We start from the raw sequence: 26,391 nt of genomic DNA, 5'->3' as shown, positions 1-26,391 counted from the left end.
GATCACAGTGACCTTGACCTTTGACCTTTGAGCAACAAATTTTAATTGCTTTATCCCTGTGTCCGAGTGAATGTTGGTGCTAAATGTGAAGAAATTCTCTTGGGGTGTTCAGGAGATATCACGAGAACGGACGTGCAGACAACCTGAAAACAAAGTGCCTCCAGCCGTGTCTGTCACTGGCACGGAGGCACAACAAACTGGGTAATCTGTCGCTGCGATCTCATCACACGCAGCCAGCTCAAATGATTTTACATGCATGACACACACCTAATCGTTCTTTCCAAGTAATGATCTCAAACTGGTGTTTTAGGAATTGCCTTCTCACTGTGCAAGCACACCAATGTGTGTGTGCGTGTGCGCCATGTGCGTGTGTGTGTGTGCAGGCTGTGCAGCATTATCACTGCTGTGTTTTATTAGCATTAGAGCACAGTGCTTAGAATGAGCCGCAGTAACCTGATCCCAAAGGGAGATTGAGCTAAATGTCAGTGAGCCACCTTGAGCTTTGCACCGCTACAGCCGGACCCACAACAGCACCACGGGTCAGCAGGGAAACACACAGCAGAGCGGCTTTAAACTCGGCCTGCAGCCTGGAGGGGAGACAGACAGAGGCAGGATAGGAAAGGTTGAGACAGAAAGGGAATTTAATCAGAGGTGAACCAGGAAACAGAGTTCACCTGTGCAAGATGCATAAATATTCAGATGAAGATGTTATTTTCATTCAGTGCTAACAAAGAAAAATGGTAAAAAAGTGTAAAATGAAAGCTTAATACACTAGGTAAATTATAAAAAAAGTATTTTTCACACCTTTTATTTACAATATAATCTAAAAAATTACATTTAATTTGTTTCCTAGCTGGTTGTAGTTAGATATAAGCTGTTTTAATGGACAAATGGCAGCTTATATGTGAAAGCAATCAAACAGTTTTATTTCCCAAATAGTCGTTTCCCCTCATCTCAGAAGAGCACTTTGGAGTGTTTAAGATTATTGTCTACCTGTCTGGTGGATTATTCTAACAGCAAGTCAGTCATTTTCCATAAATAAAACCTCTAAAAACCCACAGTACAGTACCTGCTCAGCACCAAACTGATGAGACGGTTTGCAGTCAGATTCATGATCTGTGCTACGGTGATGCACACACACATATAATAGTGTAGATTTGATACCTACATTTTTGAAATTGCCAATAAAAAAGGGGTCATAATGAGGGATTTACCACATAAAGGTAATCTGAGAATTAGTTGAGGCCAAAAAGAAGCTAAAAGACAGTAAAAACTGGTCTAACATTCATGAATTAACAGTTGAATGTGTCAGCCAGCAACTGTTTGCTCCTTAAAAAAATCAAAGTAGACAAAATGAATCGAATCAAGCTGACTGTTTGCCACATCAAGCTAAAAGGTTATGTAAATATTGTGTTAAAAAATGATTATTTCTGCTATTTAATAAAAAAAAAAATTGTTTTTGTACATTTTAAGTCTCTTCTGACTTTGGTTTAACCCCAAAATACTAATGTCTGTGTATAAAAATGCATATTTAGACTTCTATTTCCATAAAATAATCTCGTCACGCCTCAAAATAGCTTAAATACTATTTTACACAGTTTCTTCCTTTAGAATAAACAGATATGTAAGGCCTGCACTTGCAGCTCAAGCACAGCAGCTCACCTACAAGTCTGCTCCGAAAGTGAAAAAATACGCCACACAATTGCAAGTTGTAATATTTGAATAATTCAGCCGTACATTATTTGAACCAAAAGCAGATTCTGAAGAAGAAACATACAGAAAGTCTCATCCAGCAAGCTGACAGGATTATTACATTTGAAACCGAGGCTATCAAAATCTGTGTTTTTGACACCGAGACAGAAATTCTCAGCCATGACTCCTTATTTTGCTCATGATGTGTTTTCTATCATATTAAAAGCACCATTTGGACAAGTTAACAAGGCAAAAAGACTTTCAATGGAGGCTGTTTTTAAGGTGTCACAAGTCAATCAGCAGCCAATATTGGTTTCCAGAAGGGTTCCCTTTTTGTTTACACTTGCGTTGTGTTTCCAGCGTGAACATACACATGTATTTTCACACCTTTTGCTCCATCATCTGGTGCGATTTGACGTGACGACAAGGTAACCGAGACCAGGCACTATGGGACTATGGATGCATTACAAGAGCTGGATGCTGGACTTAAATGTGGCACCTGCTCACTCGATTGAGCCAAAATAATCTTTCTGTGCTCCCTGAATATCTCCAGGGTTGGGATCTGGGGTGAGGGATGGGGTGGTGCACAGAGGGACGCTGTTGTAGATTTGATTTGACCTGGCATCACATGACATGATGGGGCATCAGCATGCAGCGGTGTTTGTTAGAATAAACCCCTGTCAGTGCATCAAGGATGCTAGTACACCATATAGGTGATAGGAGGTAACACAAAAAAGGTGTTTAATCTAATAATTAGCTTTTTTTTTTTTTTCTAGTATTGCATCATTAATAATTGCTAAGTTTGTAGTAGTGTAGACTTGACAAGTTTTCCACTGCAGTAAACCACTCTCTTCTATCCTCTGCTTTCTGTGTTTGTCTGCATGTGTATTTGTGTTATTATAAAGATATTCATTTGTTTAATCTCCCATTCATTGGAGAGGAAAGAACTGGACCTTCATCCTAACTTCACTGTTTTTGTTCTTTCTTTGGCATGTGGATGCTTATTATGTCAAAAGTCCTCATTTGCCTTGATTAAAAGTGTCTTTATGAAAATGTAAAAATTCACCTTTCCAAGCAAAACTTGTGCATCCAAACTCTCACTTTGACCCACATTAATGTCAGAAATATATATTTAAAGGATAAAAAATAAAAGAACTCATGACAGATCATCAGTCTTGGGGTCAATACTTGGAGAAAAAAAAAAGTAATGTATCACACATTACTTGTTACTTTTGAAAACAATAATAGAGCTCTTTATTTATTAACTTCGTGTCGAAAGTAATTTATTACACTACTCAATAAATTTTGCATTACTCTGCAACATCATCTAAAATGCATTGTCAGACACTGCATCAGAATAACAACTGTAACTGTAGTGTGATTACTTCACTGAGCAGTGTTGCATCACTGTGTCACAGACAAATGTATTGTGATGTGATTTTATTAGTGCATTATCTGCATTATATTAGATTGTTATTGATAAATATACTGTATATAAGCAGTATTTTGCTGTTGCAGCTGATCGAGGTGAAGGTACTTTATCTACTTTATATACAGATGTGTAGTTTAGTGCAGTGGTTCCCAACATAGGGGTCCCGTCTCCTCAAAGGGTCACGAGCTAAATTAATAAGTTAGCTACACAACTGTAAATTTGTTTTTTGGAGTTAACTGTTTGCTTTTTCGTGAAGTATTGCAAACGTTTACCCTTTTGGACTTTTTCTAAATTTTATCTGAAAAGTTTAAAGGAGACGTGCAAGAGCTCATATTCATCTGAAACACGACTGTTTATGGTTATAAGTCAAAAATCAGAAACCGCTTTTTAGATGTTTTTGTTTTTAAACATTAAATCCCAATTTGTAAAGTAACTATAGTCAGAAATTAAAGGTAAAAAGTACATTTCAGAAATGTAGTGCCCTGAAAAGGAAATGCAGGAATGTATCTCAAATGTTTACTTAAGCAGAATACTTTAATAATTGTATTTACTTGCTTTCCATCTCCGGAAAGTCTTTAATTCTTACAGAAAAACATTGTGCATAAATAAGAGTAATTAGGTGGGATATGTTTGAAAACCGCCTAAACAGAGCTACACTTCAGAAAGAAACTTTTATTTGTGTATGGACTTCTTTCTAATCCTTACTTTTCTTATATTCGCCTGCCGAGTGGAGGAATGTACAGACATGTGAACCCACATGTGCCCATCAGTGTCCTCTCATTCAGGAAGCCTCCCTCCCTTGTCCTGGCCGTGCACGCTCTCTTATGCACATCTTATTTCCAGCTTGTCGGGCAGCAGACCCCCTCTGCAGTTGTTGCCCTCCCCTCCTCACCTCCCTCTCGGCCTATTCTTTACCACAGGGCCATCCCTGCCCACCTATTTGTGACGTTCTCATCCAATGAGGGCCGAGTGCACGGGGGGCAATGCACCAATGGGACCACTTTTTCAGCTGTATAAAACTTTTCGAGACAGTTTGCCGGGTTGCACTTTCTGTCAGTCCGGGGCTCCGAGAGGAGAGCGACAGGCCAGAGAGAGAGAGAGAGAGAGAGAGAGAGAGAGAGAGAGAGAGAGAGGGGGCAGAGAGAGAGCAAGTGTGAACGCAGGGGGGTTGCCAGTTTCTAATCCCAATCCCACACTTCAAGAAAGTGGTGGGTGAACACAGCTACATTGAGTTGCAGTATTCAGTGGGCCTGGCTGGGCCGCTCAGATTGATGTGAGTGTCTCTGTGTTTTTTTTTTTTTCTTCTGTGTCCTGAAGCCTCTCCGTTTCAGCAAGGATGGAGAACGCACACACCAAAGAGTCCCCGGACGTTCTGTCCTACTTTGGCGTCACCGAAGAAACCGGCCTGTCGCCCGACCAGGTGAAGAAGAACCTGGAAAAGTATGGCTTCAACGGTGAGATGGATGGATGACTGGATGGAGCGGTTGGATGGAGCTCAAGAAAGAGTAGCAATGAATGGATTGATGAATCATGGGATGGGGAGGAAAACATTACACTGGTTTTTGAAGCGAGATGAGAAGGAAAACAAAGTGCACCTGAAGGTTTAACAAGTTAGAATGGCAGACTCTGAGAAAGAGAAGGTGCAGGAGGAGGAGTAGACTGACAGGTGAAGCGGCACTGTGCGTGACTTTGTGATGATGGTCTAATTAAGGGAAGCTATCTAAGAGACACAAAGATGGAGTTATGTTTGTGCAGCAGGTGCAGCAGGGAGTCAGGTTTCTGACAACTGCTACTGGTTTCAGTTTAGATTGATAATTTGCATTTTGAGTGAATCTGAGTTCATCCTTGACTCAAGGTCAACTCTCATCTCACAGCCTTGCACAGAGTTTGCTCAGTTTTAATGAACTCATTGATCTTCTTGTTCAAACTGTCTGCAGAGTGAGAAAGTGAAACGCAAACTCCAGACAAAGCAAGTCAGTTTTTGTCAAAGTGAGCAAAAAAATTCTGGTTCAGAGAGTGAAGCTAATAGATGTCTCCCAGAGGCCTGTTCCACTTTGCCTTGTCACAGCAGGTGTAAATATCACTAAATCCAGCTCACCATTGGGACTAAATGTCCCGGTAAGCCATGGCCCTGAAACTGGGACATCCTAATGGAACAGAGCCATCTTTAATGGTATTAATTACACCTGTGCTCGGTGCAACAAACATTTATTCCACTGGAGAATCTTCCACACAATAAACCATACGGCATAATTATTTTAGTGAGCATGCATGCTGGGGTAAATTCTTATTTTTACTGTCTTTTATTGCATTAAAAGATGTTCTGCCATGCTGCAGTGATTTTATTTTAGGTGAACATTGTGTTTTCCCTAAAGAAACATAATGCTACCTATGTTTTGTTCTTGATTTTTTTAATTTCTGGTGTTGAATCTGTTGACCTGACTTCATTTTTACCCTCCACATTAATACTCTCTGTCTGTCTTCACCCACAGAGCTGCCAGCAGAGGAGGGTGAGTCCACTTTAAGCCTCAAACACCTGCTTTTCAAACAGAAACATCTGAACGGCGATCATCTTTTAACGTTGCACCATCCGGACACACCTGTTCCCCTCACTTCCTGTGATGACAAGTCATTTGTTGAGCACCTGTCCATTGGCTCCTTGCTCACTTTCTACCAGTGGACCAAACAGCTAATAATATGCTCACATCACACACTGTTAAAGAAATCTGTCCATCCACTGTGGCTCAGGAGATGTTGAAACTGTCACTGTAGCCGACAAAGCAGCCAAAACATGCACAGGCAGGAAAACATGGAAGGCAGTGGTGTGAGTTTACACACAGGAAGATACGGGAAAAAAATCTGATTTACGTTACATTGTAGGAGGAAAACTAATCATCACACATCAGTTCAGCATTTCAGGCTGAACATTAGTTAATTCACAGGTTTTGCATATACACCACACTGAAATTTTTTCAGATGTACTGCACATATAATTCATCTGAATGCACTGGATTTGCTGCATTTTCTCACCACCAGGAAAGAGCATCTGGGAGTTGGTGGTGGAGCAGTTTGAGGACCTGTTGGTCAGAATCCTGCTGCTGGCCGCCTGCATCTCCTTTGTGAGTTTGTTCACGCTTTTTATTTACACGATACAATGCATCTGTGAGTTTTTCACAGTGAAAGATTCATGGTACGCTATGCATGGAGCCTCCAGATGTTTAGAATTGTCTTTTTATAGTGAAAAAACAGTTCTAGTTTGGATGTTGTTTGCCCATTTTACATTTACTTTGCTTCACTGCATCCCTCTAAGATGAACCAGACAAAACATACCACTAGAATGACAACACCAAAACAATTTTAAATTGAATTAAAAACAATAAAATTGCACTTCAGCATCAATTTGAAATTCTTAAATTTTGATGATGCATTTTCAGGCTGCATTTATCTCATTTATTCCCCTCCACAAGGTTGTGTCATCCTTAAAATGTGGAAGATTTTTAACAGAATTACAAACCTTAAATCACAGTCATAAACATTATTTTTGGATTAAATTGTGTATTTAACCAATTCAGCACAGCTCATTCCAAAAAAAAAAGGAAAGCAACAACACATTTAGCATCATCAACAGTTTACACTCTTGACCCCAGACTATCCACAAGCAGCTCCACTAATCAAATATATTCAGATTTAGTTTGTATTGTAGTTAATATTTGGATTAAAAAGTCAGTCCTGGAAGAACTATGTCATAAATTAGTTGCATTTTTTGTGTTGTTCAACTGTTGTGGAAATTTTACATCCAGGTTTTACCTTTGAATAAGACAACAAACACACTGCTGGGTTCTCCATGAATTTAATATTGTTTACAATCTGGAGAATGAAAGCACATCACTGCGATGGAGAACAGACTTCCCTCCTCTCTGCCACAAAGAAGAAACAAAAACATATCAGCTTTTATGGTGCCACACAAACTCTTCTGGCTCGCTGTAGATTTGAAGTTTAAACTTTCGAATGCAGTGTTTCGTTCCATGTAAGAACCGCTGAATCTATCTTTACACAGACAAAAAGCTTTTAGGAGGGAAAATGTATCTTCTCTAGTTGTCGTCACACTTGAACCGTTTTGACCCCTACACAGTTCTTTCATGAGTATGCTGAGCTACATGAAAGTTACTCTGGAAACAAGAAGAATACACTTTAAAAAATAGATAATAATTGATAACCTTAGAGCTTCTGATCGGTTTTACTTTCACACTTAAACAGAAACAGTTTGTGAACTACCAAAGAGCACATTCAGGGTGCAATAAAGAAACTGGCAGCGTGAGTTAGCTGCAGTCCTCAGTGATGAGCTGCATCTTTTCTGACCGCTCGCCTGTTTTTCTTTGTAATCGCACACACACCCGGGCTGACCAACACAACGCGTACATCACCGAGTTATTGAATTACATTTGGACCCGTTCTCATTTACACAAGGAATCCCTTCTCCGTGCTGCACCTCCCCTCGCCGTTGCTCTCTCCAAAACAGTTTTGTGGAGGAGAGCGGGTTGCTCGCATTGTCTTAATCCTCGATCTCTGCCCTCCGGCCTCCCTGTACAGCTGTCACTATGGCCTTAGAAGGCCTGACGGCTGCATGTGTGTGCAGCAAAGAGAGAGAACAAGATAAAGGGAAAGACAGAGAGAGAGAGAGAGAGAGAGAGAGAGAGAGAGAGAGTGCAGTGTGTGGGCACATATGCATGGCGGGAGCTTTATTTTAAGAAAGTCTCAAGCCAGGACGAGAAACTGTATCCTTGGACAAAGGTCAGGGATGGAAGGAACGAGGGATGGCTTGCAGCAGCAGGAGAGAGTGGAGGGCGAAGGGGGGGAGCCGGGGATTGGGTTGCACAATGGCATTGTTTGTTACAATGACAAACGAGAGCAATAGATTCAGAGTCGTATATGGTTTCTAAAAGAGAGAACACTAAATACTGCAAATACATGGTCGTCCTATTCATACACACAGGAATGTTGTACCACCACGACGTGCTGACAGGCTCTGACGCTCGTTCTGGAGATCGATTGTGTCTTTGAAGAGAAGCAGGGTGAAGACAGACTGGAGGGAGCAAGCAAGCAAGCAAAGGCTGCTTTAAAAAAAAAACAGAAGAAGAGTGAGAAAAGATGTGAAGCAAATGGAAAACATCACGATGTCGAGCAGAAACAAGAGCAGGACGGGAGGAATCTGCTCTTTTCTCTCTGGTTCGGTCCGTGCTCCGTTGGCCTGCAACTAATCTGTGTCAATGTCAACACAAAGCCTTTCCGAAACAGACCTGCGTTAGCAACATGGGAGTCGGAGGGGCGTGCACGTGTTCGACTATAGGTTTGGAAAGGAGTCACGTGGAGAGGAAAGATTTCACACATAGGATGACATAAGATACAACAAAGTGAAATGTCACTCGATCCAGCGATGCCTCAGAAGCTTCATAAATAGCCGCTCACCGTGACAAATTTATGTTTGTGCTTTATGCTAGTCAGCAGTAAAAGATAATACTGTCACCCCGAGCAACAGGTGCACAACAAACCTGAAGACACTTGTAGCACAAAGCAGCTTAACAGCAGCAATAACATATTGTTTTAACTCTAAATGGAAGTCCGCACCATTATACGATTAACCTCTCTGACCCCAAGACCCACTGGTAGAGCCAACAAGTTGGAGATTATTTAAACCAGCAGAACTTTTAGTGTACTTTTAGGGAAAAAATTAAAATAAATCAGCATACAGCACGCATCACGTGCAAAAAATAAAATAAAATTTAAAAAATGGGGTTCTTAGGTCTATTTTACTCAGTCTGTGTTTTTATATATTTACTTGCAGAAAATAGTAAAAATAAATAAATAAAAATACACAACAGAAGTCCCCAGAGTCAGAAATTATGTCTGTAAATCGTTTCTTTTTTATTTTTATTTAACAATATTCATATTATAATACTTTAAAACCAGAGAAAATCTTCAAATCCTCACTTTTACTGCCTTATTAGTGGCTTAAATGATTAGTTTGGCAAAAGCTCTTTATTTTCTGTTAATCAGCTCGTCAGTTAATTGGCTGTTTTAGCGGTGCATCATGTAATTTTGAGATTTTTTTTCGGAGAGAGTGTGAGAAAAGGGTTTTTGTTTTAGGAGTTTAAGAGCTTAAATGTTGAGATGTGTATGTGAAAATATTACATATCAAGCTGAATCATGTTATTTTGAAACTGATTCATTATTCATTTATTTTAGTCATTTATTAGGAGCAAATGTTAAACTTTTGCTGTGTTTTGCTTCACAAATGAGAGGATTTGCTTTTATATCGTTGTAAAGTGAACATCTTTGGGCTTCAAAGACGGTTGGTGGTTGGAAAAAACATTTTATAGGGCGAATAATTAATCGTAGTATTATAGTTATCTAATCTACAAGCTGCAGCTTTGCTCTTCCCAGTTGTTCCTCAGGTTTTTTAACACAGGAAGTAATGGGGATTAAGCTTGTTAAGTTTGGAAAACTTCAGTAGCTCTTCATCGTCAGACTTCACAGAAACATGACGAACAGCACAAAGTAAATGTCATTCAAATGTGAATTCTAATGTGCTCTAACTTTCCCTCTCAGGTGCTGGCTTGGTTTGAGGAAGGCGAAGAAACTGTCACTGCCTTTGTGGAGCCCTTCGTCATCCTCCTCATCCTCATTGCTAATGCTGTTGTTGGAGTGTGGCAGGTCAGTAAGCAGACACACACACATGGGAACAATTGCAATCACAAGGACACATACCTGCCCCCTGAATGCTGTCTTTTACACACACACACACACACCTAAATAGACTCTTATACTTAGTAACAGTCACACACAATAAATCACACATGTCGGCGGCTCGTTCAGGCCTCGTGTCCTTTACGGAGAGCACACACTCCTTCCAGGGCGGCGACCGGGATTTCAAAGTTCAAGGGAAGCCAGAACGAGAGGCGTGACGTCAGCAGGAGGTGAAAAGGTGGAAGGTTAAGCCGACGGGGCGAGTTGACAGACTGGGACCTGTCCTGCCTTGAAGGTTTAAACCGCTCCGTTACAATACACACCGTGCGATCCGCAGTAAAAATACAGAGGGACGATCACGTTACCAAAGGCCCGGGGTGTGTGCACGGTGCATGTGTGGGGTTCATATCAACCCTGCGGCAGTCATTTGGAAACTATGCACAAGGATTCACACATGGGGGGTATGGAGGAGAACGGAGAGAGGGAGGGCAGCTGGCATAAGTTGGGCTTTACACTTTGAGGCGGTCGAGATTCAGCCTTGGAAGGAACCACAGACTGAACTGAAACATCAGCCTGCTTTCTGATCAACCTGTTCAAGGAACGATTTCACAGGAGGAGGCTGCACAGTGCAACAGGGGGGTGTCTAGAGATTTATCGAATGTCAAACAACTGTGCAGGCTATGAGCGCATGGACAGTCAATGGATTTGCCAGCCTCAGAGCATCATTTTCTTCACCATACTCAGGTTCATCCCAAAATAGCTGGAATGTCCCTTTGAATCAACAAAAATCTTTTATTGTAAGCTTCACAAAGTTATTATATATTAAATCAATGTACTGTATTATGCCAGTAGTTTACAATCTGGGGATCTCAAAGGTGAAAATAACATTCTGGTTAAGCAGCTTGGAACCTACAGACATATTACAGTGGGGAACGATTGTGTTATGTTTCATTTAGGTCATTTCGTCCATCATGATTGGCGGATTGCGTAAAGCTAGTATACTTATATATTTAATTTCAGTACCTTCCTCTTCAGATACTCCTTAACATGCTTTGTGTTTCATTTTATTTTGGTATCCCGTCATTCTGTTTCTATACGTTGTACTTAAACGTCCGCATACAGTTAATGCATGGCACTAAAATGACCACACATTTTGTTTTGTGTGCAACAGGAGCGCAACGCAGAGAGCGCCATCGAGGCCCTGAAAGAGTACGAGCCCGAGATGGGGAAAGTTTACCGGTCGGACAGGAAGAGCGTGCAGAGGATCAAGGCCAGGGAGATCGTTCCTGGTGATGTGGTGGAGGTTTCCGGTAAGATTCACTGGAGGGGGGGCTTTCCTTTAAATGCAGCACTGATATATATATATATGTATATACAAAATAAAGAAGACCATTCAGCCACCCAGTGAGGGAGGCACAATCATGATTCACCTTTAAGACACTCTCAACTCACATTAAAATAAACAAAATGCACATGAGGAACTGCACTTATGAGTCACCAAGTGTTCTGTATGAGCCAAAGCATCCTACAAGTAAACAAACTTTGCATACTGCATAACAGTCTAGTTCATGTGCAGTTTCTAAACAGAAAATTGTCATTTAAAATGTATGAGCATGAGCGCAACAAAGCTAGAATTACATTTTCTACCAGAAAGCAAGATAAGCAGCATCAGGAAAATTAAATTAAAGTGATATTTTGTGTTTTGAGCAGTTTACGTGTGCACATGCACACTGTAGAGGATTTAACATCACACAAACAGGACGCATTTTAATTTTTGGCACACAAATAACTAAAACAAAGTTAATCTTGGTGACTTTTCCGAAAAAAGAACTCGCAAAAATTTCAGACTCTTGCTTTAAATGATTCCTGATACAATACAAGCAAAATAAAAGTGGCTATAGTTTGCTGATTCAGCCTGATCTATTTGTTTGACCCCATCAATTTAACATAAAGCATCCTGCAGCTACAGAATCGCTGCACGCTCATATATCCATACATGTATACGTGTCAGCATATGGCTGCTAATGTCCTTGCAAATGAATGTGGTCCTTTTAAGGCAGTCGAACTGAAGGAACTTTCTGCGAGACAAAAAAAAGGAAAAGAAAACTTCGAGTATAAATGCACCTAATATCACTCCTCTGTCTGTCCCTGTCCCTCTGTTTGCTGTACACCTGTTCTTTTCACTTCATGGCCTCCCCAAGGTCTCCCTCTCCCTCGCACTCTCACTGTGGTATCAGTTTTCAACAACAACACTATCTATCCGGAGTGCTAAAACCAGTCAATCAACTCCGCTGCCCCCTCCTTTCCTCCTCCATCCTGCAGATTGTTATGAAGCTCTTTGTACTGTGATGCCACCAAATAAACAAATCACTGCAAAACGAGCTCAAAAGTACATGCGGTGTTAATAAAATGTCTGTTTCTGTCCATTTCTCTGATGCTAGTCGGTGACAAAGTGCCAGCTGACATCAGGATCGTCTCCATCAAATCAACAACTCTGCGTGTGGACCAGTCCATTCTCACTGGTACGTGTTTCATCAGATACAGGAAAACTTCGGTCTTTCTGATGTTCACCACCTTCGCTGACCTTTTAACCCGTCCCTCACGCCTGCAGGTGAGTCCGTCAGTGTGATCAAGCACACCGATGCCGTCCCAGACCCCCGAGCTGTCAACCAGGACAAGAAGAACATGCTGTTCTCTGTGAGTCTTTTTCCTCCTTTTCACCATCACGTGACCTTTATATCTCCACCAAAACCTGAAAAACCACAACTGTTGAATCATTCTAAAAATGTTTTGTTATTAAACTTTCAACTGGGTCTTCTTCCACCACCAAATAACCGCTACAGCAGACATTTTCTATAGGCAGGAAGCATCATTGTGCAACTGACGGACACTTCTTAAACTACTCATACAGCTACAATGTGAAGAAACAACATTTAAAAAAACTGGCAAAGGACTGGAAGCAAGCAACAATATAAAATTAAAATAAAATGACTTAATTATTCTGAATAAAATGCAAAAATTGCAAGATCAGTGGAGGTACAGAGGGGTTCATGTCTTTCAAAAAAAGTCTGTGCATTTATGTTGGATTTCATGAAAGAAGTTTGCTTCATTTGTGTATCGAATTAGAGAGTTTGAATGTAAAAGGATACAAAAATACATTGATTGTATTGGCAAAAACGTTCATATAAAGAGCTACATATTTAATTACAGATTAATATTGTCATTTTAAGTAAATATGTACGTAATCTAAGAAAGCAGAAAAACACAGTATAAATAATATGGTAAAAGTAACTGTAAAATTATGAGAAAAACCACTAAATTGTTAGTCAAAAAAGTTGAAAACATACTGCATAAATAATATTGTAAATTTTCTGCAAAAAAAAGGAAGAGAAATTTATTTTTTAATTTTTAATGTTTTTTTTTTTTTTTGCCTAATACCTAAATTGGTTATTAACAGATACTGTCTATAAATTAGCAGACTTTTCTGTACTATGTTAAAAGCAGAAAACTACTGCAGTTATTTTTCATTTTAAAAAAATTGATATTGTTGGAGTGTGCTTTGGCATGCCTTTTTCTTGGAAGACATTCTGAAATATCACAATAGGAAAAGTACAAATAGAAAGAAGTAAATTATTGATGGGCGGTTTGCTTTAGAGTGTTTTATTTCCTGCATGACTGAACAACGACAGTATTTCCTTTTAACAAATTCATATTTTTTGTTGCAATATTGTGCAATTATTGTGTTGCTCTATCAGAACCGCAGGATGTATACATTCTTCTACTTAAATGATTACTAAATAAGTGACAACTACCCATTTAAGAAGTGAGAGAAAGAAAAAAAAATGCGCCACTGAGATACGCTGCAAAATTCCATGTCATGGACTCAACACCTGCAACCATACATCATGCTAAAGTTGGCAGGCTAACGCCAATGTTAACATGTTAATGCTGTAATGTTTACATGTTCGTCTCCTTAGCTTAGCATGTTAATATCTTCTAATTAGCATGACATGCAAAGCACAGCTGAGGCTGATGGGAATGTCATTAGTTTTGTAGCACTGGACAGATTAAACATCTGATCTGGTGATGGAGAAAGAGGAAAAGTTGTCATAACATTTTATTCAAAACCATAATGGTCATATTAAACCTCAGGGGAAGTCATGAGGTCATGCCAGTGCAGGCTGTCCAAAGAGTTTTCTATTGAATGTGTCCTTCTCTTGTTCAGGGTACCAACATCGCTGCCGGTAAAGCCGTCGGTATTGCTGTTGCTACTGGTGTCTCCACTGAGATCGGTAAGATCCGTGACCAGATGGCTGCCACCGAGCAGGAGAAAACCCCTCTGCAGCAGAAACTGGACGAGTTCGGAGAGCAGCTCTCCAAGGTGGGTGACACTTTATCAGACTGTATCTATCACCTGCCAGTTTGAATTATTCATATCATAAAGCTGCCTTCTCTGTTGTGTTTGTTGAAGATGTTTCACCTCTCATCCTAGAGGCTTCTTTAGTTCTGGATAAGGAGATGAGATGAAACATATTCAAGAACCAAAAAGAGAAGTCCAGTTGCCTTGTAATAAAGCTCTTATGATCGCTATGACCTTGATGATTAAGAATCTACACAGATGAATAAATATTTTAGACATATGAAGTATATAATAAGGAGATTTTCATATAAACAAACCTCCCTCCTGTCCTCCAGGTCATCTCTCTCATCTGTGTGGCTGTGTGGATAATCAACATTGGCCATTTCAACGATCCAGTCCATGGAGGCTCCTGGTTCCGCGGTGCCATCTACTATTTCAAGATCGCTGTGGCTCTGGCTGTGGCTGCCATCCCTGAAGGTAAGCCCCAGGGATCAACTTCTGTTTGGTTGCCCAAGAACATTATCATATCGAGTACTCATGTACTCATGTAGCCTGACTATATGACGCAGCTTCCAGGCTGATAAAAACTGTGTGAAGCCCCCAAACTAAGAAGAGAATAAATGAGTAAATCCACTTCTATTCATGTCTGCCGGTAGTGTTTGGTGGAGTTATGATAGTACGTACTTCTTCAGTGTGTCCTGGGATTGGATTTTCCCAATATATTCCTAAAAAAGCATCCTTAGAAGTTGCCTGAACCACAAAAACAAGATCTTTTCAAAGCGTAGAAGCTATCTCCAAGGTTGGATAAGAGCCGGAGTAAATCAAGATCTTTCACTGAGCATCATCAATACTCTTAATTCCAATAGATTTATGACTTGAACATGTTTTTCAGCCACTCAGTTATGAATAGGACCCTAAACAACAAAGGATGAAAGCATGAATAAAGTCCTATGGGGGACAATTTGGCCTGGAATTATTTCTTGTCACCCCACATTTTCTCATTATTTCCTAATTTTATGTACCAATCATTTGCACAGATATGCTTATCTAAATAAATGTGAAATTGACACAGATAAATCTCAGAAAATGAATGGATGGGTGGATGAAAACATTAAAACTTTGAAAGAGAAAAAGAGCACAAAAGGCTCCAGCTTGTGTCATCCATTGTAACCTGAGTCCTATTTGTGTACTTTAATCTGTGTGTAACATCTATCAACCCCATGCAAAGACATTTTCACAATTTTTACTGTCCACAGTAATAAGAAATGAATTCAAAACTTTCTTGTATTTTTTTTTTTGCCTCATAAATGTGATTGATTACAATTTCCTGGAAAAAATAAAATAACAAACTCCAATTGTTTGGCGCTCGTGTTCCTCCCCCGTCACACCACAGTCAGCCGTAAACAGTGCCAGCGCTCATCAGAGACCACAGCCTGGAGCTGCCAAAAGGACAACATCATCTGCAAACACAGATGCCATGATAATGTCACTAAACTGGCCTCCCTCCAGACCTTCTCCACACCATTGTCAGGGCAGATTTTTGCCAAGAATCTGAACACTCATCTCCCCTCTGAGTGCAGGAAGGAGTGAATGGCTTGCAGCGCGCCCCTCCCTCAGGAATAACTTTGGAGAACACAGTAGTTTGGGTGTGCTCCAGCCAATGTGTTAAGAGCAGTGTAGGTACCAACGCTATTTGTCAGCCAGAAGTCCAGGTGGGCTTGTCAGATCATTTGTTCTTGCCACTTGAGAAGTTCCTCGTGTTTTGTTCAACTTTCACCTGCTTGTCGTTGTTTTGAAGCAGCCTGATCATGTATTTCGCTCCCTGCTGTCCTTCACAGGCCTCCCCGCTGTCATCACCACCTGCCTGGCGCTGGGAACTCGTCGCATGGCCAAGAAGAACGCCATCGTCAGGAGCCTGCCCTCTGTGGAGACCCTGGGCTGCACCTCGGTCATCTGCTCCGACAAGACCGGCACCCTCACCACCAACCAGATGTGTGTGACCAAGGTGGGTTTGTTCACACAAACACAGGCATTTTCAGTAAAAAAGTGTCCAGGTAAATGAAAAGGAGATCAGATCAAGTGCACAAACTGGGTTTTACCTCCATGCAGATGTTCATCATTGATAAAGTCGACGGAGACAGCGTTTCCCTTGGTCAGTTTGACATTTCAGGCTCCAAGTACACCCCCGAGGGAGAAGTGTAAGTGACAAAAAAAACACATCTGATCAACTCTCAACGACTCAGAACTAACGATTTTTATTCCTCTTTCTTCTACCAGGACCAGGAACGGCTCGTTGGTGAAGTGCGGACAGTTTGACGGCCTGGTTGAGCTGGCGACCATCTGCGCTCTGTGCAACGACTCTTCTCTGGACTACAACGAGGTCCGCAGAGCATTCAGGGTTTTTGTGTTTATGACTTCACACGTCCTCGCTTTCTTTAATTCATTATTTCCCTTCACGATGCAGTCCAAGGGCATTTATGAGAAAGTGGGCGAGGCCACCGAGACGGCCCTCAGCTGTTTGGTGGAGAAGATGAACGTGTTCAACACCGAAGTTCGTGGTCTGTCCAAGGTGGAGAGGGCCAATGCCTGCTGTGCTGTAAGTTATTGTTGTATGACCCCTGATGACAAACACATTAGTCTCCATATTCAAAGCATAATCCAGGCTTTTGCACTTTTAAGGACTTTAAATTAAGTTTTTTTTGTTTTTTTTTTTAGCTTGCTAACATGTCAATATGGTGTCGTTTGTATACTCAAATACATATCATGAGCGAAATAAGCCATCAACACCAACACATTTCCACCTAAAAACAGCACTGTACTAATGCAGGTCTCAAAAACCCAGAATCAGAATCAACATTTTATATGTAATAAAAAAAAAACATTTAAAAAAAGAGGAATCAAAACTGTAAACTGTATTATTCTTGTTCTTCACAATGTGGTTCGGACATGTATGGGTGAATTGCTCCAATATTACAACTTGTGACTGTGCAGCATAAAGTACTTTTATAGTGCTTGCACAGTCATACAACTGAGCTGGTGTGCTCGAGCTGCAACAAGTAGTGGAGGGATGGAATACATTGTAAAGCGCTTTGAGTGCCGCCAAGGTAGAAAAGCGCTATATAAGTGCAGTCCATTTACCATTGGTGGAGAAAACATAACCTAGAAAAACAATGTAGATTTAGGCAGGAAGGGATTGTTTGTTTTTTTTTACAAAAAAAAACTCTAAATGTGTTATTTATTTATTAGGTATTTAATCAAAGACTGGACTTTAAATTCACATTTAGCAGCCATGTGCATTTTTTGATTAAAAAAATAATAATAATAATACTAATAATCACCTTCTAAGAGCACTTCAGTGTCTTCAAAACTGTTATTTTGGTTTTACACACCATAACTTTACTGCTCTGGCAGCTGTTTTCAGGGAAAAAATAAAAAATAAAAAATTTTACAGAACCTGCTCAGCAAACTGCAGATACATGGAGCAATCATTATTAAAGAGACACAGTTGATGAGCCAGAAATTTCCCTCAGGAAGAAAACAAAGCTAAATGACAGTGCATGTTGGAATATAAATTGATCAGGTTGTCAAAATCGCAGCTTCAGGTGAACGTTAATGTTGCTCCATAAATATTAAATGTGGAAATGAGCTAACAAGTTTGTAATATCAGCTTAAAGGATATGTCAGTAGTGGTCATGACTTGCTCCCACTGCCCCCCAGCAGGTTAAAAAAAAAAAACACTTATGGTGGTTGATTTCTGATCTTTTTGAACCCACTCCCTGAGTTTACCTTCTTTTCTTTCACATTCTGACAGGTCATCAAGCAGCTGATGAAGAAGGAGTTCACCCTGGAGTTCTCCCGAGACAGAAAGTCCATGTCAGTCTACTGCTCTCCTGCCAAGTCCGCCAAAGCTCCTGTCGGAAACAAGATGTTTGTCAAAGTGAGTGTGTGGCATACAGAAAACGGCACAGTCATAAAAGAATCATGACTGAAATAGAAAGAAGAAATGCAAGCAAATGGTTGTTTTCTGTGTAATCAGGGCGCTCCAGAGGGTGTGATTGATCGTTGCGCTTACGTTCGTGTGGGCACCACCCGTGTGCCGCTGACCGGCCCCGTCAAAGACCACATCATGACCGTCATCAAGGAGTGGGGCACCGGACGCGACACCCTCCGCTGTTTGGCTCTGGCCACCCGTGACACTCCTCTGAGGAAGGAGGAGATGAACCTGGAGGACTCCACCAAGTTTGCAGACTATGAGGTGAAAAATTAAGACACCACAGACATATACTTTCTCCCCAGTGGCAAAGTTTAAAGACAAGCCATATTAACATGTTTTAAAACGGCAGAAATGTTGCAGTGGACATTTTTTCCTGCTTGCAAGTAGCTAAAAGGACACTAAACATTTTTACTTTGCCACCTCCAGACTGACTTGACCTTTGTGGGCTGCGTTGGCATGCTGGACCCTCCTCGCAAGGAAGTCATGAGCTCCATTGAGCTGTGCAGGGCCGCTGGCATCCGTGTCATCATGATCACTGGTGTGTATCATGCTCACTATGATAATCTCAGTGTAAAAAACATTGACTAAATCTTCCGTTCTGTCCCCCGTCTCCAGGCGACAACAAAGGTACAGCTGTGGCCATCTGCCGTCGCATTGGCATCTTCAGTGAGGATCAGGATGTGACTGGAAAGGCCTTCACCGGCCGTGAGTTCGACGACCTCGCTCCATACGATCAGAAGAATGCCGTCCGAAAGGCTTGCTGCTTTGCCAGAGTGGAACCGTCCCACAAGTCTAAGATTGTTGAGTTCCTGCAAGGCTTTGATGAGATTACTGCCATGGTAAGAGGAGATTCTTCTGCTTAAAATGGAACAGAACCATTTGAATTTGAAATATAAGCAGACACAGATGAGGACTTATCTGAGGTTAACACATTATTCCTCTCTGTTTCCCCTCAACCCTTCACAAAGACCGGTGATGGAGTGAACGATGCCCCTGCCTTGAAGAAGGCGGAGATTGGCATCGCCATGGGCTCTGGCACTGCCGTTGCCAAGTCTGCCTCTGAGATGGTCCTGGCTGACGACAACTTCTCCTCCATTGTGTCTGCTGTTGAGGAGGGCAGAGCCATTTACAACAACATGAAGCAGTTCATCCGCTACCTCATCTCCTCCAACGTGGGCGAGGTCGTGTGGTGAGTTTACTACAGCAGAAACATTATGAGGGAAAGATTCGCCACTTAAAGAATCCTAAATGGATCTATGGGTCACCAATGACAAAGATTCCCCCAAAACACCAATCATGTGCTTTTTTTTACAGCCAAACCAGGAAACATCACGTCAGTAATTTTGTTGTTTTGATGCAACCACAGTGTGGGAAACTATGCTGTTCACTGCAGTGAAAAACCTTATTTTAGGGCAAATTCACCAAAAAAAATTCAATGGATTTGACTGGCAATTCCAGACATGCAGGAATCACTGACATTGCAGTTATTAGATACGAACCTGGTCTTGTTACCCCCAAATAAGTCACAGGGAGTATCACCAAGTTGGCTTCTGAGTGACGGAGTTTGCCTATATGGACTTGGATTATAGTTCACCTATTGATCATTGAGAAGTTTTTTTCCATGAATATAACCCCTTTGATGCTTAAATGGCTTAGATGTAAGTTGTAGCATTGGGGTAATTCGGCCACGCATTCACACCAGAAAACAAATGATTTGGAAAGCCCATCCATGCAAGTTGATAAGACTGGCTAAAGTGCTGATGTCTAAATCTGTGTTCAGTTCAAAATGTCATCAGTACTTTGTAGATTTAAGGTGGAAATGCTCAGCTATGGTGCTGCCTGTTTATTTTGCTGGAGATTGTCTTTAAGGCAACAGAGTAAAATGTACTTTCTTTGCATAAGACAAGAACTTCAAGCTAAAGAAATCATTAACTCCTCCTCTTCCTTCAGTATCTTCCTGACTGCTGCCCTCGGTCTGCCCGAGGCTCTGATCCCCGTCCAGCTTCTCTGGGTCAACCTTGTGACTGACGGTCTGCCTGCCACTGCGCTGGGCTTCAACCCCCCTGACCTGGACATCATGGGCAAAGCCCCCCGCTCCCCCAAAGAGCCCCTCATCTCTGGCTGGCTCTTCTTCAGATATCTGGCCATTGGAGGTAGGTTTCTCTTTTTTTTTTTTCGTTCAGTCTCATCCACTGAAGTTTCCGGTACAGATAAAGTGCTTTATATTTCTAGAAATGTCTTCCAATGTGTTATAATATACCATTTACAAAAACACTCTTACTCATATCGTCACATGAGACTTAGAGCTCAAGCGTTCGTCCCAACAGCGTCTGTAATTTTCATCCTAGTGATGCGGTTACCATGGGAACACATCCATCCACCATATTTCTCTAACGACGTCATCAGAAACTCTCTGGCGGCCCATTATACTATTCCTCAAGATTTTGGGTTGGGAGATCTGTCACAGTTTCCGTGAACACGTGGGTTTCTTCGGATGACAGCTGAAGCAGAATCTCTATTTTTAACATAATATTGTCCGTTCCAGGTTACGTCGGTGCCGCAACCGTCGCAGCTGCTGCCTGGTGGTTCCTGTACTGCGACGAGGGCCCAATGGTCTCCTTCCACCAGCTGGTGAGCATTAAATCTCTGCTATTGCTGAACTTTTCTTTCAAAATATATCACAACACTGACTTCTTTGTAAAACTACCAAACATCTTTACAAACATGCTTCTTGAAACTGTCAAACAATAGAGAGTGAGAATGTGTGCGCTTGTCTTCCTCGTCAGTCTCACTTCATGCAGTGCAGCGAGGACAACGAGGACTTTAACGGCATCCACTGTGAGGTGTTCGAGTCTGCTCCACCAATGACCATGGCTCTGTCTGTGCTGGTCACCATCGAGATGTGCAACGCTCTGAACAGGTGCGTCTACACTGTGAACCCATAGGGCATCATGGAAACTTTCACTTGAGCATGAACCTCAACATTGTCAATGCTGACATTTTAAAATGCTGAATACATTTTGATAATTATAAGTACTTCCTAATAGACTATGGCTTGTAATTTAATACTTTTTCGTTGTGCTATGATGGGCACTGTTGAAGGACTGAGTACTTCCTCCTACGCTAATTGTAGTTTTATACCAAAATGCCATCCAGAAAGCTGTTTAAAGGCCATCATTAGAACTTTAATTATAGAGTGCAGTATTGAAGCCATGGTCATGTATTGAGACATTACCTAATATTTTACCTTCCAAACTCCAAAACCTGCCAGCAGGTTTAAAAGGCATGTTATCTTTTTAAAATTTCACTCTTTATCACAGCCAGAAATGGTCAAAACTGAATAAATCAACGTATGTTCAACTTCTTGACTGTCTCTGAACTCATTATATAAGACGTGTGGTTCAATGGGGAAAATTAACTAAATCTAAGCTTACACTGATGATATTGTTACAAAAAAAATGACAGAAATAAACCATTTATACAAATCAGATTCTGTAATAAACAACCTTGGTGCAACTGAGAAGCCATTAGTTTTACATGGCAAAAATTCTCCAGTTTTAAAATATGTAAATAGTAAAATATTTACAGTATGTAGATCCACCATTTTTCCAGTGTTGGTGACACCATCAAAATAATGTTTTTTTCCCCAGTTTTTGTAAATTAAAACATTGAAGCAATACTGTAAGGCATTGTTTAGTTCTCTCTACCTCTGTCATAACAGTTTCTTCCCTCAACATTTACTGAAAAACTGTAATTTTTTTAGCTTTACACCCTTTTGTGCACATTTATTTTCATGCATTCGCATCCACACAGTTACTCTGCGCATTTTCCGTCTACATTAATGCACCCCCTCCACCTTCCCATCCAACCTCACATTCCTCCCTCTCCTCCTTCCCCCCCTCCCAGCTTGTCTGAGAACCAGTCCCTGGTGCGCATGCCCCCCTGGAGCAACTGCTGGCTGGTGGGCGCCATGAGCCTGTCCATGTCCCTTCACTTCATGATCATCTACGTCGACCCTCTGCCCGTGAGTCTGGCCTCCTGCACTACAACATCCATCTTCCTCCACCCCACTTCCAAACACACTTCACATGTCGCGTCTTCAAACCTCCATGTTGTATTTTTACAATTCTTACAAAGATGGAAGTTAAGGTTAAGCACAAACCAGATTAAGCTTTTTAACGAACTCTGCAAACGGTGTGACAAAATAGTCTTTTCTAGGAATGGCCAGATTGTCATAACCGGCATTTTTGGCTCATGAATTTAGTTTTATCTGCATTTACAAAGTGGTACTGAAAGGCTTTGACGGCAGAATGCACAAAGTTCACAAAACTGTATCATAGGCATAAAGATAAGAAGATAATGCCATCTATATAAAGTGCAAGCAGCAGAGGCCCCAGGATTGAGCCTTGTGAGACACCTTTTGCAATTTTAACAAATTCTGACTCTGACTTTTCCGATATACATCACTGCTGTTTTTCCTTGAGGCAACTGAAAACATTTTAGCATTAAATTCAAGGCACAATTGAGTGTACTGTGTACTTTAAAGATCAATTGCACTGTGTTTTCTATTGTTGAGTAATTATCATGAATTCATGGTCACAGTGAGAAACCACACATACAGAATAACACAGACTATTAATATTCTTTACATGCATCAAACGGGTATTTAAGTCATTTTAGCTCTAGTGTTACTAGTATCTGTGTCATAGCATATATACTGCATGTGTCTTACTTCACCACGCTGCTCCTCCTCTCATCCACAGATGATCTTCAAGCTCACTCACTTGAACGTGGAGCAGTGGATGATGGTGCTGAAGCTTTCCTTCCCAGTCATCCTTATTGATGAGCTTCTTAAGTTTGTGGCTCGCACATATCTGGAGGGTAAGTGGTTAAGAAATGCCTTTCCTTTTTTCTATCACCTTCAGTGAGTAAAACTGTTGGATACAGACAAAACAGATGTGTGCAGATATTTACAGGCAAACTTTATGAGGGAAAAAAGGACAAATATAGTACATACACTAACTGTCATCCTGAAGAGTAAATATGAAATATGAAATATCTGGCATATATCAGATTGCAAATCATTTTTAATCATTTTAAGGAATTTTTTGGGGGGGCAAATAATGTGCTTAATATAACTAGAAATCATGCAGCAACTATGTGTAGCTACAGAAATCAGGAATAGCTGAAGTAAACAGCGCTATAAACAAGAACTATTTTTAAAATGTGTGTATTTCCTTCTAGTCCCTCCCCAGATGGATTAATAATGAGAATACATGACTGAATTTTCCTATAACATTTCAATCAGTGTGTTTCCTCATTAATTAAAACAAAAACATGTTTGATAAATGGAATGTTACAGAATAATTCCCCTCCCATTTAAATGTATTTTAATGTCGTTTAACTTTTAACCTCTTTTTTCCCCCTTTTATTCTTGACACAGTTTTAATCATTTTTCAACCCTCTTTTCTAATCTCCTCCTCTGATGACTTCTAATTTTCCTCTCCTTGGATGCTCTTTTTCATGGTTCCCCCTTTCTGACATTCCAGTCTAAACCCGTTCCCCCTCCTCCATTCCCCTGTAACAAAACAAGGTATTCCCCTGACTCAAGCTAAAAGTTCTCTGCATCATGCATGCCCTTAAAAAGGTTTCTGCATTAATGTATTTGGATCCTGAATGTAGCTGCGATCAACTCAGCAGCTTCTTTTGTAAATTTCTAGTAGAAATCTGCATAATAACTGCAGCATCATACATAAGTTTGCATATTAGGTATTCTTTTGCTATAGGATACTAAATGCAACTCTATTAATCTTATTGATTTAAGTAGCTTTTAGATAATAGTAGAAGTAGTGTATTACTGGTTAGCATTTACTGCTTTGACTCTGCTTTTATTGTAATCAATGTTGTGCACGTTGCTAACACGGCAAATCAGAATATTAGTTGCTGTTGTGATAATAAAAAAACAGCCCTCTAATGTGTTTTTTGACATTGCTTGCATAAAAACTACAAATCAGTGCTTTAAATTGAGATTTTCTCTTCTAATGTCATCACAAAGTGGGAAAAAGTAGTACAGCCGTTGCAGTTTTTCCCACAATGTGACACAAGAGATGCACATAACAACATATTAAAAACAAATATACAAAGTTATCCTTAAAAGGAATAGTAAATTGGACATTTTAGGAACACACTAATAGACTTTGATGTCAAGAGTTAATTAGATGAGAAGATTAACGGCACTCGTATGCTTATTATTACAGCACAGAAAGTTGAGTCAGTGACCAGTTAGCCAAACTTAAGTGTGGCTCAATCCAGAACTAACAGAATTCACCTGGCAGCACCTGTAATGTTCTCTAATTAACATTATCATACCTTGTTTGTTTAACTTGTGCCCATTCTTAAGTACAACTGTGACTACTCGCCTTTTTATAAGAGGATATGACTCCTTCTTGCTCTTTGCAGTTGCCAGGCAACAAGCAGAGACTCAACCAAGAGAAAATTCAACATATAACCTGCCATTAAAAAAAAAACACAAAAAAAAACAGCAACTGTTGTTTCAACACTTATAATGTTTTAACTAATGGGTTTTAAAGGTGCTGGTAGGTGGAGCTTGTTTCTTCAATTTAATTCAGTTTAGTGTAAATTCACAATATAACACATCTCAAGGCACTTCACATACTAAAGTGAAGATATTAGAATATGGGGAGAAACCAAACATCATCTTGATCATGCAAACCCCTTGAAAAGGAAGAAATCTTTGACAGAACCAGGCGAAGGGAGGGCGGGATTCTGCCTCGACCAGTCAGGGTGAGGGGAAAGGAGAGACAGCTTCATGGCAAACGCAGTACACATCTTCTTAACTCTCAGCAGCAAAGCAAACTACCATATTCCTCACAACGTCCAACGATTCAGTCTAAATGCCTTCAATTTTCTTTCTTTACCCGAGAACTCACTGGCATTTGTTCTGTCCATCCAGGGAAAGTCTAGAGGCGACGTGAGGAGGCGTGGAGCGGTCGAAGCAGAGCGAAGCACTGAGACACAGAGGATGGAGAGAAAAGGCTGAACGCTCTGAGTGAGAGTGGCCAGAAGTCACTTGATCAAACCTCAAGTGCCATGAAAACAAAAGAAAACACATAAGCCATCTGAAAATACGTCAAAAAAAAAAAAAAGCTGCAAAATATTTTTTCTGTGTATGTACTGAAAATACTATATAGTGAAGAGTTATTAAAACTATTCTGTGTTGATTCTATTCTTAAAGAATAAAGATATGTAATAAAGAAAACTGACTTGTTATTTGATTTTAGCAGAGGTTTGCCACCATCTCATGGCGACTTCACCAATTTTCAACAGGCTTTCAATCCTTATAAAAACAGTTCATGTTTCCTGTACTGATGTCCGTGTTCAGTCATGTGTGAGATTTGCAGAATTTAGTTTCTTTTAGATTTTGACTTACTTTCAGTTCATACTGCAGCCGCCCTCACAGAGAACACAGCACTGTAGGCAGACTGCAAAATGTGACTGGATGTTGCACGACATCCTGGTATTTGTGCCATTTGACAGCAACTGACATACTAAAAATGTTTTCCTGGCCTAATATGTAGCGTAGCAGTATTGGAGTGTGAAACTTTACCTTTCCTATCTTGGTCTTGATGTGACGAGTGAGGAGTGGGTCAGACTGAGAACATTACACATGCCAGTACAGTTAAGGTCATTCACAAGTTCGCCACACTCTAAAACATACCTTACTTCAGCATCTACTTTATTCTAAATGGGGTCATAATTTACAAAATGAGCATTACGCTGCACTGGAGGAGACATGGCACTAATGACTGGAGCTAAAAACTTGTCTGGAAAATATTTACTGCGGCAATAAATCAAGAGAGAAATAGCATCACTTCCTCTTCTTTTTTTTGCAACAAGAGTCGCCTCCTGCTGGCCAATTATTATACAACTTATTGGGTTTCCCCTTTCCAACGATAGCGTTAAACGCAAAACATTTTTTATTTTTCTGGTCATACACTAGCAATTTAAAGTATAATTGCACCTTTCAACTAAATAGTTGTAGGACACACCTTGCTCTCCAGTCATGAAATTCTGGTTTAGTGAACATTTTGGTATGCAGCAGAATTAAAATTTGGTCAGTAATGACTGAAAAACAAAGTCTTCAGCCAC

At 40.5% G+C, this 26,391-nt stretch overlaps 1 protein-coding gene across 1 annotated transcript; it reads left to right on the top strand.

Moving 5' to 3' along the window:
- Positions 1 to 4,171: 4,171 nt before the first annotated feature.
- atp2a1 (ATPase sarcoplasmic/endoplasmic reticulum Ca2+ transporting 1) lies at positions 4,172 to 25,501 on the top strand. The gene is made up of 25 exons (XM_008305421.1): positions 4,172 to 4,332; positions 4,442 to 4,578; positions 5,617 to 5,634; positions 6,161 to 6,243; positions 9,731 to 9,835; positions 11,040 to 11,178; positions 12,310 to 12,390; positions 12,480 to 12,565; positions 14,094 to 14,249; positions 14,564 to 14,705; positions 16,067 to 16,233; positions 16,338 to 16,426; positions 16,506 to 16,608; positions 16,693 to 16,824; positions 18,040 to 18,165; positions 18,265 to 18,483; positions 18,649 to 18,760; positions 18,838 to 19,061; positions 19,191 to 19,411; positions 20,173 to 20,375; positions 20,768 to 20,853; positions 21,009 to 21,142; positions 22,129 to 22,246; positions 22,986 to 23,103; positions 25,196 to 25,501. The coding sequence occupies exons 2-25, from the start codon at positions 4,461 to 4,463 to the stop codon at positions 25,204 to 25,206; spliced, it is 2,991 nt and encodes a 996-aa protein (XP_008303643.1). The 5' UTR covers positions 4,172 to 4,332; positions 4,442 to 4,460; the 3' UTR covers positions 25,207 to 25,501.
- The last annotated feature ends 890 nt before the right edge of the window (positions 25,502 to 26,391 follow it).

This window comes from Stegastes partitus, unplaced genomic scaffold (genome assembly GCF_000690725.1).
Source record: "Stegastes partitus isolate 25-593 unplaced genomic scaffold, Stegastes_partitus-1.0.2 Scaffold43, whole genome shotgun sequence".
Classification (NCBI taxonomy): domain Eukaryota; kingdom Metazoa; phylum Chordata; class Actinopteri; family Pomacentridae; genus Stegastes; species Stegastes partitus.
This window is presented reverse-complemented; position numbering and strand designations above follow the sequence as displayed.

Bases quoted from the DNA above. Each gene is read 5' to 3' on its own strand.
- atp2a1 (XM_008305421.1), top strand. From the start codon at position 4,461: ATGGAGAACGCACACACCAAAGAGTCCCCGGACGTTCTGTCCTACTTT. The intron at 9,836-11,039 runs GTCAGTAAGCAG...TGTGTGCAACAG, and splicing joins CTGTTGTTGGAGTGTGGCAG to GAGCGCAACGCAGAGAGCGC. The intron at 16,427-16,505 runs GTAAGTGACAAA...TTCTTCTACCAG, and splicing joins TACACCCCCGAGGGAGAAGT to GACCAGGAACGGCTCGTTGG.